The 17,313-nt window shown below is 40.4% G+C and overlaps 1 protein-coding gene across 2 annotated transcripts; it reads left to right on the plus strand.

The window, feature by feature from the left end:
* The first annotated feature begins 7,438 nt into the window (after positions 1–7,438).
* im:7147486 (zinc finger protein 836) lies at positions 7,439–16,109 on the plus strand. 2 transcript variants are annotated; one of them, XM_042423425.1, is made up of 2 exons: positions 7,439–7,723; positions 12,705–16,109. In XM_042423425.1, exon 2 carries the CDS (start codon positions 12,758–12,760, stop codon positions 15,752–15,754), a length of 2,997 nt encoding a protein of 998 aa, XP_042279359.1. In that variant the 5' UTR covers positions 7,439–7,723; positions 12,705–12,757; the 3' UTR covers positions 15,755–16,109. The 2 variants fall into 2 exon arrangements, with proteins under 2 accessions (XP_042279359.1, XP_042279360.1); XM_042423426.1 differs by lacking the exon at positions 7,439–7,723 and adding an exon at positions 7,764–7,907.
* The last annotated feature ends 1,204 nt before the right edge of the window (positions 16,110–17,313 follow it).

Raw genomic sequence — 17,313 nt, forward strand, 5'->3', positions numbered from 1 at the left:
CATACATAGTTCAGAAAATCTGTCAGAAGAAGGCAGAAAGAGAAGAACAATGAGTCAGCATCCAGGTGTGTTAGACAGGAGGGAATAAACAGATGATATAACTGATGAACCATTATTTTTGGCAGAGATGGTGAGAGCAATAAATAGATCAAGACCAACCTCTCCAGGGGAAGAAAAGATATGCTATGTTATGCTAAAGCATCTGGGGAAAGGAGCATTCTTAAAGTTGCTGCACTTTTATAACAGTGTGGGAGGAGGGAAGATTACCAAGTGCATGGAAAGAAGCAGTAATGATTCAGATAAGAAAACCTGGCAAGGATCCGTCTAAACCCACTAGTAACAGGCCAATAACATTAACATCAAATACATGCAAGATAATGGAAAGGATGACAACAGAAAGGCTATCATATGAGCACGAGAAGTGAGGAATGCTGGCAAGTTATCAGAGTGGTTTTAGGAAAGGAAGGAATACCATGGACTCAGTGATAAGACAAGAGATTGAAATCAGAAAGGCCCAGGCAAATAAAGAGTCAGTAATTGCGGTGTTTTTTGACATAGAAAAAGCCTATGGCAAGATGTGGAAGGAAGGATTGTTAATTAAGCTGCACAAGATGAGTGTTGTTGGGAGAGTTTTTAACAGGATAAAGGATTTTCTGTTTGGGAGAAAAATCCAGGTATGGGTTGGGTCAAATTTGTCAAATCAGTGCACAGTTGGAAATGGCACACCTCAAGGCAGTGTGATAAGCCTGTTACTTTTCATCATTATGATTAATGACATCTTCTCAAAGGTACCAGTAGATATAGGTAGGTCACTGTTTGCAATGATTGGGCCTTGTGGAAAAGAGGAAGGAACATGGAGCATGCAATAACCTGTATGAACAATATTCTAGATAGGATTAATATCTGGATCAATGCAATAAACTATCCCTTAATGTTAAAAAAAGTGCTTACATGATCTTCAAGCCTAAGAATAGTACCCTATCAGATCATCTTCACTCCATTCACATAGCTAATGCTTGAATATGTTTCCCATGTTAAGTTCTTAGGTGTAATCATCATTGATCAACTTAATTGGAAAAAACACATCCCTTATGTGTCCAGTAAAGTTGCAAAAAAATATTGGTGTTTTACAGTGAATAATACATATTTTGTAAGAAAAAAAAACTTTCTGGATCTATATTATTCTATGATTTATCCCTTCATTTCTTATGGTAATATAGTATGGACAAGCACATGTAAAACCATTATCTATTCCATATTTTTATTGCCAAAAAAAAAAAATTGAAAAAAATTGAAAAATTGTCAGAATTGTCACTAACTCTTACTGGAATGGTCATGCTGCCTGATTATTTCAAACCCTGGAATTGTTAAGCATATTTGACATCAATACGCAAAACCTCAGTACTTTTTAATTTCAATTTCTCAATAAATCACTTCCTATTTCTTATTTACAGTTTCTTTGTAACTAGGTCTCATATCCATTGTTATCACACCAGATCTGTTGATCTTCTGTATAGTCAGTTCGACAGAACTAGCCGTGGCCAGTTTTCAATCAGGTGCAGAGGTCCAGTCATATGGAACAATTTTTCTGCTTCCCTTTGCAGTTACTCCTCATTTCAGATTTTTAAAAAAGATCTTAAACAGCTTCCCTTGAAGGAATACAGTACTATATAAATGAGGTAAGATAAAAGTGTATGAAGGCACTGCAAATATATATTATTGTATGTATTATTGAGAATTGTATTTATTTCTTTTTTCTTCCTTGGTCTTCTTCTTTTTGTTGTTTTTAATGTTTAGAAATTGTTAAATATTTTTAAAATATTGTTTGTAAATTTGTGGCAATCATATGCAACTGTGTTTAATTTCAATGTTAGGTCAGTTCTTTTTACAGGGGTTTCAGATCTCAAGGATTTTTTTCATCCCACCTGTGCATTTTTTGTTCTTGTATATTTCTTCTCTTTTGTTTTATTTCATTATGTGCACAAATACAGAACAATGAACAATCTAGAAAGTAAAAGGATCAACAGATGAGGTGGTGGAGTGGGGTTAGGATTGGGGGTGTAGGTTCTCAGTAGAAAACTCAAACAGTCTTTTTCACTAGGAAAAGATATTAGGAAAGGATGAAGCCAAGGATGTATGGGAAAGAATTAGAAAGGGTTGAAACATTTAAATTTTGGGGAGTTCTTTTTGATTCACAGTTATCATGGGCAGACTATACTAAGAAAATAGAAGAAAAATGCATAAATGTAATACATGTGATGAGATCTTTGACTGGTAGGAAATGGGGAGCAAGTTGCTCACCGTTGAAAAGAATGCATGTGGCCTTGACACGATTTGTGTTGGATTATGGCAGTGTAGTGTATGGATCAGCAGCCAGTTCTCATATATGGAAACTGGATATGATTCAGGCACAGGTATTGAGAGTGTGCAGTGGGACTTTTAAAACATCACCAGTACTTGCCCTACAGGTAGAAATTGGAGAAATGCAATTAAGAGAGATGTAACTAATGGCAAATAACGGGGCTATTTGCAGGGACAAAATGATTCTCAGTCCACACAAGGAGTGTTGCAGGAGTACTGGGAGAATGGGATTTAACAGAGGGATAACTTTGGTCGGGTAGGGGATGACATTGCAAAAGTGTGTTTGATCTGAGCCCTTCAGTAGTGTATCTGGTGGATGGACACTTGTGTGGCCTGATATGGACTGGTATTTATTAGAGGTAAAAAGGAAAGAAAAAGATCAAATTGATTTGGTTAATGCACTCAACTATCGTGTATGGAAAGAGTATAGTGATTTTACACAGATTTATACAGATGGTGCTAAAAAAAAACAAAGGAGTGACGGGATATGGGTTAGCAATAGCAGTGAAATGAATTAGAATCAACAGAAGAACATTCAATAAGTTAGGGACTTTAACAGTGGAGATGTTGGCAATGTTGGTTACACTATGATGGGTAGATAAAACTAGACAAGATAAGGCGTTGAGTCAAGTCAAGGCAATTTATTTATATAGTGCCAAATCACAACAGAGGTTATCTCAGGGCACTTTTCCACATAGAGCAGGTCTAGACTGTACTCTTTAATTTACAGAGACCCAATACTCCCCCCAAGGAAAAGCTTTAACGGAAGGAAACCTTAAGTGGAACCGGGCTCTAGGTGGGCATCCATCTGCCTCGACCAATTGGGTTGAAAGAGAAAGAGGGAGGGGGAGAGGGCAGAGAGAGATACAGAGAAGCATAATAGCAACAATAATAACAATAACAATGATAATAATAATAGAAATATGACTAATAATGATAGCAGTAGCAGTGGGCAATATATGACTAATAAAAATAGTAGTAGCATTGGGCATCAAGCTGGACCAAGGGGATAGCAGGTGGTCCGCAACCACAGGCTGCAGACGGTCCACTACTGAAGGTCTCTTGTGAGACGAGAAAGCACAAAACTCTGGGGAAGATGCCAAGTTAATGACATGCATTAATGGGGCATGAATGCGTACAGATGGAGAAGAGGAGAGAGGAGCTCAGTTTATTATGAGAAGTCCCCCAGCAGTCTAGGCTTATAGCAGCATAACTAGGGGCTGGTCTAAGGTAAGCCTGGGCCAGCCCTAACTATAAGCTTTATCAAAAAGGAAAGTTTTAAGCCTACTCTTTAACATAGAGAGGGTGAAACTGAAAGATGGTTCCACAGGAGAGGAGCCTGATAGTTGAAGGCTCTGCCTCCCATTCTACTTTTGAAGATTCTAGGAACCACAAGTAAGCCTGCATTCTGGGAGCGCAGTATTCTAGTGGGATAATAGGGTACTATGAGGTCTTTAAGATATGATGGTGCCTGACCATTAAGGGCTTCGTAGGTGAGGAGAAGAGTTTTAAATTCTATTCTGGATTTTACAGGGAGCCAGTTCATGGAAGCTAAAATTGCAGAAATATGGTCTCATTTTCTAATTTTTGTCAGTATTCCTGCAGCTGCATTCTGGACCAGCTGGAGAGACTTGTTAGGGCAGCCTAATAATAAGGAATTGCAACAATCCAGCCTAGAAGTAATAAATGTGTGAAATAGTTTTTCTGCATCTTATTGAGACAAGGTGGACCTGATTTTTGCAATGTTACGTAGGTGAAAAAAGGCTGTCCTTGAAATTGTTTCATGTGGCAGTTAAAGGACATACCCTGATCAAAGATAACTCTCAGATTCCGTACAGTGTTGCTGGAGGCCAGGGTAGTGCCATGTCATTAGATGTTTTTTAGATGTTTTTCTAACGTGTTTAGGGCCAAGGATGATAACTTCAGCTTTGTCAGAGTTTAGTATCAGAAAACTGCAGATAACTGCAACTAATTGGTTTCATCTGGCTTCATTGATAAATATAATTGGGTATTATCTGCATAACAAGGAAAATTTATGGAGTGTTTCTGAATAATATTACCTAAAGGAGGCATATATGAGGTGAATAGTATTGGTCCAAGCACACAACCTTGTGGAACCTTGTGGAATGTGTCTAACTTTTGTGTACATGAAGGATTCATGGTTAATGTGTACAAACTGGATCCATGATACTGATAAATAGGACTTAAGCCAACTTAATGCAGTTCCTTTGATGCCAGTTAAATGTTCCAGTCTCTGTAATAGGATGTGTTGGTCAATGTTGCCAAATGCAGCACTAAGATCTAACAAGACAAGTACAGAGAAAAGTAATTTGTCTGATGTAATTAGGAGATCATTTGTAACTTTCACCAGTGCAGTCTCTGAGCTATGATGTACTCTAAATCCTGACTGAAAATCCTCAAATAAACTATTGTTATGTAGAAAGTCAAACAACTGATTGGTTACTGCTTTCTCAAGGATCTTTGCTTTGGAGTTTGCTAAAAATGCCCAAATCAAGAGTAGGCTGTAATTTCAGCTACTTTAAAGGGCTGTGGTACATAACCTGTTACTTCAGACAGTTTGATCATATCTAGTAAAGAGGTGCTTACTAAGGGTAAAACTTCCTTAAGCAGCCTAGTAGGGATAGGGTCTAAGAGACAGGTTGATGGTTTAGATGAAGAAATCGTTGAAGTTAGTTCAGGAAGATCAATTGGAGAAAAACAGTCTAAGTATATATCAGATTTTACAGCTGTTTCTAAGGTTCCTGTGTTTGAGGGTAAATCAGTGCCTGTTGAGGGCAGGTGGTGATGAATTTTGTCTCTAATAGTTGGAATTTTATCTTATTTTAAAGAAGCTCATGAAGTCATTACTACTGAGAGCTATAGGAATACATGGATCAATAGAGTTATGACTCTTTGTCAGCCTGTCCAAAGTGCTGAAAAGGAACCTAGGGCTGTTTTTATTCTCCTCTATTAATGATGAGTAATAGGTGGCTCTGACATCACAGAGAGCCTTCCTGTATGTTTTAAGACTATCTTGCCAGACTAAGCGAGATTCTTCCATTTTGGTGGAACGCCATATTCTTTTCAGTTTTCTTGATTTTTTCTTTTAATTGCAGGTTTGTTAGTTTGGAAGGTCTATTAAATGTTCAATTTTGATGCCATATGACAGAACAAGGTTGAGGGTGTGGTTAAAACAGTGAGTGGGTTTATTTACACTCTGAGAGAAGCCAATTGAGTCTAATAATGAGATAAACGCAGTGCTGATGCTATCATTATTGAAATCCACATGAATATTAAAGTCACCTACTATAATTACTTCATCTGTACTAAGGACTAAGTTTGATAAAAACTTGATAATAACCAGATAAAAATTCAGAGTACATGCTAGGAGGGCAGTGCACTATAACAAATAGAATTAGCTGTAAAGTTTTCCAGGTTGGGTGTGAAAGACTAAGAACAAGGCTTACAAATGAGTTATAATTAAGTTTAGGTCTAGAGTTGATTATTATGCTTGAATTGAAAATGGTTGCCACTCCACCTACTTGGCTGGTGTCTCGAAGGAAAGTAATAATATGACTAGGGGGAGTGGATTCACATAGGCTAGTATATTCCTCATGACACAGCCAGGTTTCAGTAAGACAAAATAAATCAATATGATAAGCTAAGATTAGATCGTTTACCAACAGAACTTTACATGACAGATCTAATGTTTAAGAGTCCACATTTCATTCTCCTATTTTGTTATACTATTGCAGTGGTGGTGTTATTTTTTTAGGTTTTTATGTGTAACTCCTCTTCTGTTTACTTAAGATTTAATTGATTTTAGTGACAAGGGGGCAGACACAGTCTCTATGGGGTTTTGGGTTGGTACCAACTCTACTGGAAGCGCAGAGAAGCATGTAAGACTGCAACTCTGCCTCCTAGTCTCAACTCTGGGTTGTCATGCTTTTGGTCTAGGACCAAAAAGACCAAAAGCATGACAACCCAGGTGTAATCTCTAAATATTCCTACATATCCCCCATCATTTGCTAACAACACCTCGACATCCAGTGGATGAATGATGACATACAGCTACACGTCATCACTGGTCAGATTTGATATACTCAGATTCATCCTTAGCCCTAGCAAGTTTAAGGTCTCTCCATTCTAGCAGCTGTCAAGATGTACTATATGAAGTCCTTCAGTCAGTCACAAGAATAGCAAATCAGGGAGGTCAGGTAAAATTTCTGTGGCCTCCAGCACATGTAGGGGTGACGGGGAATGAGAGAGTGGGTGAGTTGGCAAAGAGGGCTTTAAAGAAAGGGAATATAAAAATGCAAATACGTATCAGTAAAGAAGAGGTTAAATCTGTAATCCGGGGGAAAAACAACCAAATGTTGCAAGAAAGGTGGGACAGAGAGGAGAAAGGGAGGCATCTATATGAAATTCAAAAGTGTCTACGTTACTAGGGTAGGTAGTGGAAACTGTTGAAAAGGTTCAGGTTGGGACACTATGCACTATTCAAAACACTGAAAATGGGAGGGAAACACCAGACAGGCTTTTGTCAGGAACAACAGTCAGTGGAGCACATAGTTCTGAGTTGTAGGGGGTATGGGACACAGAGAGAGATGATGAGGAATAATCTGAGGCAATTAGGGGTGCAGGAATTCACATTAAAAGGATTACTGAGCATGGGTGAGAGAGCACAGGTCAGGGTACTGTTACCTTTCTTAAGGGATACAGGGGTTTTTTTATAGGATATAATGGCTAAGCAGGGATAGGGTGCTAAAGTGGCTGACATGGATAGGGATTTCATAGTAGGACTAAGTTGTAAAGCATGGAGGATAAAATGTTGTTTAGGGTGTGTGTGTGTTTGTGTTTGTGTGTGTGTGTGCGTGTGTGTGTGTGTGTGTGTGTGTGTGTGTGTGTGTGTGTGTGTGTGTGTGTGTGTGTGTGTGTGTCGTGTGAAGGGATTTAGATTGTAGGTCTCCGGAACAGAAGGTGGCGATAATGCTCTAATAAACTGGATGCCAACCGCCGTAAAACAAGAAGAAGAAAAAAGAAGATGAATCGCCGCACAGGCATGGCGCACAGCCCAGCACTTGCGTTTTTCGAGTGTTTTTCTAGAGGACTGGGGTTAAACTGCGCATGCGTTATGTGAACTCTCTCTTTCCGCTCCGCGCCTGAGCTGCAGCTCTCACCTCGGTGCTCTTCCTCCTCCTGGCACAGCATCACATTTGTTCACCACAGAGCCGTGGAGAGCCTCGTTTCCCTTGAGAGTTTATGCCTCTGCATCATCGACAGATGTCTGCCGAGCCATTTCTTCTCCCGCCCAGCCATTGTGGCTCCACTTTGAAGGATAACGTCAGCGCTTCTCTGCCTGGTGAGTGATATAAAAACGCGGTTGGTTACTGTGCAGAAGAAGAAGAAGAGGAGCTCCATAGGTCATGGCAGCTAGCTTGCTAGTCAGTCCTCTCCCCGGCCTTCTTCAGGAACGTGGTCGGCCATCTCCCCCTGGTTAGCCTTCACTAGCAGCCCCTCTGAGATACTTGAACAGCACCTAAAGGGTAATGTATGGTGTGGTCAGCCACCAAGCCTGCACACGTAACGTTAGATCAATACTGCTCAAGTGTGGAGCACGCTATCCAAAGATTGCAGCGTGTGAAAATGATATTGTGTGTATGTATGTGGAGTTTATTATTGGTAAAATAGCCTCGCTATGTTTATTAGCAGTGTGCCCAGCATTGACATAGTAACGCAGCTTGATAACCCTTATGCTTGTAGGCTGTTTATTAGCACCGGTTCCGTTAATGTGCGATGTGCATTTGAACCACAGATGTTCGGTGTTTACACGTTTAAGTTCATACTTCCATCTTGCTCTTTTTAAATCAGTTAAACAAGTTTTTTTTTTTTTTTTTATTTGTCCTGAATAGTAAAGAAAGGGGTCCAAACATGCTCCAAAATGGCTGACATTTTAGAGAAATGCTGAACTTTAAAATTTGTATCCTAAGGGAATTTATTTATGGTATGTGTGGAGTAGTCAAAGAACACAAAACTATTACTGTTGGTGTGTAAATGCCACTCAAATGTTAATAAACTTAGCACAAAAAGTAAGGACATTTGTGTTTGGTAGATTATTTCTTTGTTGTAAAAATGCTTCTTGGCAATAAATCTTTTACCATTGGAAAACCTGTTTATTTCCCTTTTTAAATGGTGCCACATTTGTAAGGAACATGCATTTGTGGGATGAGCAGCAGAGCTGAGTATGTGGGTTGCGCCCATGAAAAATATGCCAAATCTTCTCTGCTAGTGCCAAACAGCTTATTCTGCCATTGACTCTTGTTTGGTGTTTGGTGGATTGGATGATTGAAGTTTGAAGAAACAAGACATATTGGCAATTTAACAATTTATTCATTTAACAAACAGGAGCCTCCATAGCGTGTGGAAGAACCATACACAGCCACAACAGCCTGGCACCTCCCCCTCATGCTGGTCACCAGCTTGGTCACACTCTGCTGTGGGATGGCATCCCATTCTTCAACCAGCATTTGTCGCAAGTCAGCCAACATGGTTGTGTTGGTCACTCTGGCATGAACAGCACACCCAAGCTGATCCCACAAGTGTTCAATGGGGTTGAGGTCAGGACTGCTGGCAGGCCATTCCATCCTCTCCACTCCCAAATTCTGGAGGTAGTCTCTGATAAACCCTGCTCTGTGGGGTGAGCGTTGTCATCTTGGAGGATAGAGTTCGGTCCCTGACTGTGGAGATATTGGATTGCCACTGGTTGCAGAATCTCATCTCGATATCTCCCTGCATTGAGATTGCCTCCAATGATGACTGACAAGCCTCGTTTTTCCAGTGGGGGAGTTGCCGCCCCACACCGTCACACTGTCTCCACCAAGAGATGTGGTGGACACAGACATCGGTGCAGCAATCAGCAAAGCGTTCTCCGCGTCTCCTCCACACTTTGACCCCATAATCCAACTGCCGTAGGCAGAATCTGGACTCATCACTGAACATATCGTTCCTCCACAGAAGTGTGTGACCAGGCTGGTGACCAGCATGAGGAGGAGGTGCCAGGCTGTTGTGGCTGTGTATGGTTTGTGTAAACAGCCTGTGTAAACAGGCTTTCCAACGGTATAAGATTTATTGCCAAGAAGCATTGTTACAACAAAGAAATAATCTACCAAACACAAATTTCCTTACTTTTTGTGCTATGTTTATAATATGCATAAGAACTGAGCCTATAATCTGCCATAGCTGGAAGTCACAGGTCATCATAATTAATACTTAACCTGACATGCCAGATGGTTTGTTCTTGCGTGACCTCGCGAATCCAGCTGCTTCGCAAGGTAAATTAATACTCTTGAAACATCCACAATTTACCCATTGTGTAAATGATGAATGTGTAACAGGCCACTGTCATTCTTCCTCAAACTGGTGCTAATTATAGAGCATCTTGAAGTGATGCAAATATTAGACACAGGAGGAGTGAACTTAACACCTAAAGCCAGCTGAAACATTATTCAAACTATCTTCCCCCAGTGTTTTAGACCTTTGACTCTTGCAGGATATTTAGCTTCCTGTGCCACACCAAACAAGCTTAATTGAATCAATTAGTGTTTCCTTTTTATTTTATTAATTGTATGATTAATACTTAACTCAATACTAACTTATGTACTTTAAGGGAAACTTTGGTATTTTTCAATCTGGACCCTTTTTTCTGATCTGTTTGTGTCTGAGTGACTAATGCAGCCCATTTTGTGGCTGCCGGCTGCAGCACTCGCTCAATACTAGACTAATTTCAAAAATTGTTGTCCCCATTAGTCACTTAGGCACAAAAAGATGGGAAACTGGGGTCCAGGTAGAAAAATACAGAAGTTTTAATTCAGTATTAATGTACTGGTATATTATTTGAAGACTGAACCTCCTAATAATGTAGGACTTTTAATGTAGGAGATGTCTCCTTCTGTTCTACCTTCATAACATGTTGGTGGTTTGAGGTCGACCTCAGCTCTCTATCTAACCTGTTCGCTGTGGGTGTTTTTCATTTTTATGCTTCCCTTACAGTCTTTAAAACTGATGTGCCAACATAAAGCTGCAGACAGATAGGTTTCGCTTCCTGTAGCTGCTTCACAATAAAAGTGTTACAGTGCTTTGTCGGTGGGCAGCTTTTAATGTGACGTGGCAACAGCTGGAAATGTTCACTTTACATTCACTACGTTACATTCACTGTCTTAAAACTGCAATTATATTTCTGATATGGCAAAGGCGAGTGCGTAAGAAACAGTCAGGGTGCTATCCCTGATGAAAAGTGAGAACAGAAATGTAGGAGTGAAACAAATCAACAAAACCACAGAGGCAACATAACACAGGAGCTACAAATGTGCCGTGTCAGAAAATGTTCTTTGGGTACTCTTTTTCAGAGCAAGTAGAAAAGTCATATTTAAAGCTTTTACGCTAGTCAGATTCAACCTTACAGGGTCTTCATCAGGATTGAATAAAAATACCTTGAGTACACCTGTTACTCTACACTCAGCAAGCACTTTATTAGGAACATCTGTGCAATCTAATGCAATCCAATACAACAGATCTGCGACAAATTCTATTTTTAGGAAGCTTATACATTTTCAGTTTTTGTTGACATTGTCAAAAAGGTGTGTAATAGAAAAATCACACATTGTACTGTAGTGCACCACACTTCATACTGTGCACTTTGTGCATTGTATAACCTAGAACATGTAACCACCTCGCACGTATGCTCATTATTGGGTTTTTTTTGGCATTGTCTGGTACAAAGTACCTCGCCTTGAACATGTAATAGTTCCTCTCAACAGGTTGACAGCTTAGATGACACACCCTGCACTATACCACACATACACATCCTGACACTGCCTCTCTCACTCCTTTTCTATAAAATGCATACACTTTGTAACTGACATCAGTCTGCAGTTACAGTCCGTTGTGACTGTATACTGATCCCTTGCAAGGTTCTCATTAAAAAACAAAAAGACAATTTGGTTATTTGTCAGTTTTTTATTTTTAGATTTCCACCACAGGTGATAATTCTACTTTGTTTGTTATTGCGGTCGTAGTGGGTGATGGTGGTGTACTGGAGTGTATTATATTGAAAAGTGTCTCTAAAATATTAGGATTTTATTAGGATTTTCTCCATCAGGGGTGCAAAATATTAGGAATACTTACCAATATAATGCACTCCAGTATAACACCACCACCCACTACGACTTGAATAATAATATAACATCTGACAATGTCAACAAAAACTGAAAATGTATACGTTTTCATTGGATTGCATTAGATTATACAGGTGTTCCTATTTAAGTGTTCGGTGATTGTATGTGACACTATACACCTGAAGTCAACACATCACACAATGAAATGACCAACAAATACAAAGAAAACAACTATCAAAATGATATGAAAGTAATAAATGCAATCATAAAATCATATACCTTAAATAAAATGCAAATCAAAAATAAAGGAGTCCCATCAGTTGGTAGATTTAATAATGTTTTTATATGGGGTTTATATCTTTTTCTTTAATCAAACCCGGATATACTCGCATTTTACATTGATGTGCGGTTGCTTGGATGTGAGAAGATTTAAAAATGACACTTTGTCTCACTTCGTCTGCATGACCACACAGGTCTAGCCAATCAGTTTAGCTCAACAACACAGCTCCATAAAGATGGACAGAGCGGCTCAGACAGGATCTGTATCAGGGGTCTGCATGATTTTTCCCTGCTGTGAGGATAAACTGGAAATACACATGCTCAAGATGAGGCTAAAACATGTTATACCGAGCCAGTGGAAATGGGGCGTAAATCAGCAGCTGTGGGACGTGCTCCCATTTTTGCAGAAAGGCCTGATGGATTTGCTGACCACGGGCAGGCAGGGGGCTATATCTCCTGATATGTTCCAGGTCATCCCTCAGGTGCTCTTTGGAGTTGAGTGCCAGGAGAGAATGCAGGCCAAGGCTGCACAGACTAATTAAGCATGGCCTTTTTCTTTCATGATACTATCTGGTCTAAGTTTAGGGCCTTTTGAAAGTGGCTTGATTAGGCATTGTTCCTGCAGGACCATAATAGCTAAAACCCCACCCAACAATGTTTGTGTGAATCGCAGATTGTAATGTCTCATTGCACAAACAATATTGCTCTAGTAAGTACACTAGTTTTCTCGTACTCTTTTGCATCAATACTAATAGTAACAGTGAAATGAGTGTGAAAAAGTATTTTGAGTATTAGAACAAGCAGATTTAAGGTTGAAAAATGTCTCTTTAAAAGTGTTATTTGTGACTGTCCAATATCTCATGGTGACATCATTTTGTGTGTGATTTACAGGAAACTGCCTTGCATGACCCCAACACCCGGATTGCCTTTTATGTTTTGGTGCCATGATGCTTGGGTTCCAGGGGAATACTTCATCCTCCAAAGTGTATCGTTGTGTGGCATGTTCAGCTACCTTCACTGGTCTGGCTTCCTTGCTGGTACATCAGGCGACCCATGCTAGTGCACTCTCCAAGGTTCCTGGCCCCCCTCAAACACAGCGGAGCATCAGCCCGCATGACACACTGTATGCAAGCAAGGACTTATCGAGTGAGAACCCAAGTCCACCAACGCTATTGCCTGAGAGCCCTTCACCTTCTTTTTATATTTGTGATTGTGGAGAGGAATTTCAGGACTTCAGTCTTATGCTTGAGCATAAGCATTCACACGTCTCTCAAATACAGCTACTGCAACCCCTGGATAATCTCTCTAGTGGAACAGGGTGTGAAGAAATGTTTCCCACTCAGCATGTACAATTCAGTACAACTATAACCAAGCCAGGTTTGGTCCTCAGTTGCCCCTCTACCTCAAGGTCCCCAGCTGTCGAATTACCCACATCAGCAGACCATAAAGCAGATGTAAGTCTGGAGGATGGCATTGCCATTGTAACCACTCCTCAAGGCCAGTGTACACCCCCTCAAGATGGTCGTGAGAAACAACTTGAGAAAATAGCAGCAGCAGAACAAATACCAGAGATTGTAAAGGACATGCATTTCCAGGACAAAACAAATTCTATTCTCAGCAGTAAAAAGGGTGAGAATTTGCCCCAAAATAACAGTCTAATGAAGTTGCTAGCATCAGCGTACATGAAACGCTTCCCACTTCCTCAGTCTCAGAATCAAAACAATAACACAGTTACCCCCAAACAAGAAGTCGTCCCAGTTGATATAACACCAGGAAAAAAAACTGAGGTGTCACCGATCAACGATCTTTCAATTGCACAGTTGAGGCGACTGCTTGCAAAACCTGGTATAAAGACAAAAGCTCCATCCATCAGCAGAATTCTTGAGTCAAGTAAGAAGAGAATTGTTTCTCTGACTAAAACTTTCTCGCCTGTTGTGGTTCTTGAAACCCGTCAAAAGCTCATGGATGCTAGCAGTAATGGCACGTATGGAAGATACCAATGTGGCCGTTGTCGTCGGGTCTTTCAAAACATGGACAGACTGACAGAGCATCATTTCTTGCACAAAAAAGAGAGGATTAAATGTTGTAGACGCTGCAAACAACTGATCATTGGGAGGTTGCCTTTCCCTGACAATCACGTGTGCCCCCAGTTAGGAAACAAGGCCATACAGCCATCAAGATCTTTAAAAAACAAGTTACCCTTTGCCCAAAAAATAGTGCCATTCCATAGTCTAAACAATACAAAAAAGGTTTTCTTTTGTCCATTGTGTAAGCACAGCTACGCACGGAGGTATAACCTCAAAATGCACAAATGCCAGGGTCCAGGGTCAGCCCTTACTCGGCAGGCCAATCCCTCCATTGAGAAAATGCTAGCATTGAGATCAAACAGTAAAGCCAAAATAGACGCAGAGATTAAAGATGAATTTCAAAATGCTAAGAGTGTTGCAGTAGGCACTGAAGTTACTGGTCGTATTAAGGTAGAGGTGACCTCTCCAAATTCAGAGCAGTCTGCAGTGTCACAATTAGCCTGGACTCATTCAGCTAAAAGCTTCCCACCATTCTACCCCAAATCTTCCATGATGGAACAGCATAAGGATGCCTCTCTGTGTGGGACTTCGCTTCAGCAAGGAGAAGAAAACAATAGCTGGAATGCAGCAGCAATTGATAATGAAGACAGTAATGAAGGGCAGTGGACAATGCCCTTAGATGATGAAATGGAGGTGCTTAGTTCTGCAGAGAAAGCTGGTAATGATACAGGGGTGAAGAAACCTATGTCAGCCGAGACAGCACCCACTAGCCTGCGCTATTTTGTCAGAGAGGGTGTAAAACGTTACCCTTGTAACAGGTGTCAGAAAACGTACAGTAGGGTGTCTACTTTGAGGCGCCATTTACGGCTGTGTGGCTTTAGGCCACGTGGTCCTGGCACTGCAACACAGAGTGGTAGTCAGGGGGCCATTCCACAAAATGCCAACAATATGAGACCAATGTTTGCTTGCTTTGTCTGTGGGAAGTCTTTTAACCGCAAAGACAACATGATGGTTCACAGAAAAAAATGTCAGTTGCATCAAACAATGATAGATGTGGATAGGGGGACTGTGCAGCAGAGTATGTCGGGCAATGTAACAGACAGTCAAACACAGGAGGATGATGGAGGCAACTGGGGCATCATGTCACTGCCCTCTGTACTTCCCAGGAGGGTGACATGTGAGTGCGGTGTTGGATTTACATCTCCAAGACTTCTCCTGGAGCATCTACAAAAGCATGCACAGGAATCATACACATGTCCAACTTGCGGAGAGACAGTGAATTCCTGGGCAGACTACGAAGTTCATCTGCAGATCCATATGCATCCTCATCACCAGCTGCTCAAGGGATTACAACCACAGCGATCACAACCGCTGTTACTTCGATTTCAGCAACAACCACCTCAGCAGCAGCCATCTCAGTCTGTGCTTCAGCCTCCGCAGAAGCAACCATGTCCAGAGCCACTTTCAAATCCAGGAAAAAAGCAGCAGCGGATTGTATGCACGCGATGTGGCAATACATTTGCCACTCGCTGTTCCCTTAGAAGGCACATATCCTTGAATCGATGCAAAGGTGGACGGGTTACAAATCTATCCACAAATCCACCCAAAACTTATCACTGTTCCCACTGCAACTCTGATTTCCCGAACACAATCAGTCTTATGTTTCACCAGAGGAGCGGGGCTTGCAAGCCTGCCATCAAGCCTGTGCGTTGCCCTGTCTGTCTTCGCTGGTTTGGCACAGTGGACGGTCTGCAGAAACACCTGCTCACTCACAAACAGTCTGAATCATACCGCTGTGATGTCTGTCAGGGTACATACCCAAATCTTAAATCGCTCAAAAACCATCGCAGGAGAATTCATCGCATCATGGCTGGAGATACAAAGCCAAAAACACAAAAACAACTGACATCTTAATGACACTTCTGTTTTTCTGAAAAATGTCTGTAACATGGGACTAATGCGTTCAAGGTTGTATTTTACTTGTTTTGTTTTTTTTACTGTCCAGGGGTTATTTCGACATTGTACAGCTACATACAGCTCTTTTCTTTGGGGGGGAGCTAAAGCAAATCTTTGTGCTATAGTAGCTTGTCACTGTAAAAAGAAAAGCTTTGATATACTGTACATTTTAGTTTTATCAAGTTAATCCCTCTATTAAATAGTCTCATAGCCTGTAAATGTTTCTGAGTATTTGCTAATCAAACGTTTATCAAAGAAGTTGTGATGTAGGTTGTTGTTGTTCTGGTGTAAATAAATATACCAGTTTGCGAAACCTGTATATTGGTATCATTTTATGTGATGTGGGATCTCATATCTTACTTAATGGCTTTAAGGCCAATAGTGGAGGATTAACATAGAAAAAGTAACTTGAATGATTGTGTAAAGAGTATGCTTTAAGATGACAATTATAATATCAAACGACAATTGACCTTGTCCCATAAACTTGTAAATGGATAACTGCATTGGAAAAGCTCATTGTACCTCAATCCATATTTCATGTCCTGGGTTTTACTCATAAAACTTTGTAAGACAGATAATTTATTTAATAGAAATGCCTCAGCCACATTTTGAGAGACAAAGAAATAATATTCTTTGAATGAAACGGATAAGAAAAAGGAGGGTTGACATAATGTACAAATGGGTGACAAATTAAAGGAAAAACTGGTACAGGTCTGAATGCTTGACCACTACAGTGAGGTGATCCGGTTGCTCTGTTATGCTGTGAGGGGCATTTTGCTGGCATGGGCCCACTTGTCCACTTGTCCCCTTAAATGTTTTATTATAGGATAAAGGTAATCACTCAGAACAACTTTGTATTGATCTGCAGTGACCCCTCCCTCTAAGGCGACAAGTGGTTTGTGAAATCTGCTGTTGGATACAACTTTAAGCTGAAAGGGCCTGTGATTTTAGTATTAACATCTTTTGCTGATTGCTGCAGCTGTATACCGATCTGAAAACTTAAAAATTACATCTTTGATTATCTGACCTTTTCACAACACAGTATTGATGTAAAAATCAGTGCTCATTAAGTAATTTGCCATGTTGACAACACTCTAGTGTGCAGTTACATCCAGAAGGATTTCATTTAGAAGTACTACTTCACAGGTTTATGGTGTGCATTTTTAGAAATAATTGGGTTTGTCCCTAAATTCTGTATGGGCAAAGCAGATAACTTCCTTTGGGCCCTATAACTTCAGAAGCCCAAAAAGCTACAGGTTTACGGTGTGTCAACTGGTTTGAGGCACTTAATTGAATATTCAGGACTGTGTACAATTAAAGCACAGATCAGCTAGCGAGGGTCTTGAGATGGCTCCTACTTTATTAAGTGATCTTGAGGTCCTGTCTTGAGGGTCCTGTGTCAAAATGTTAGTATTAAGACCATTATTTCAGTTTTATGCTTGAATGTTGCATCGTATGGAATTGATGTATCAAATTACAGCAGAGCAAGTCTGGGGCCAGTAACTATTCCATCATAG

Source organism: Thunnus maccoyii, chromosome 10 (assembly GCF_910596095.1).
Source record: "Thunnus maccoyii chromosome 10, fThuMac1.1, whole genome shotgun sequence".
Lineage (NCBI taxonomy): Eukaryota > Metazoa > Chordata > Actinopteri > Scombriformes > Scombridae > Thunnus > Thunnus maccoyii.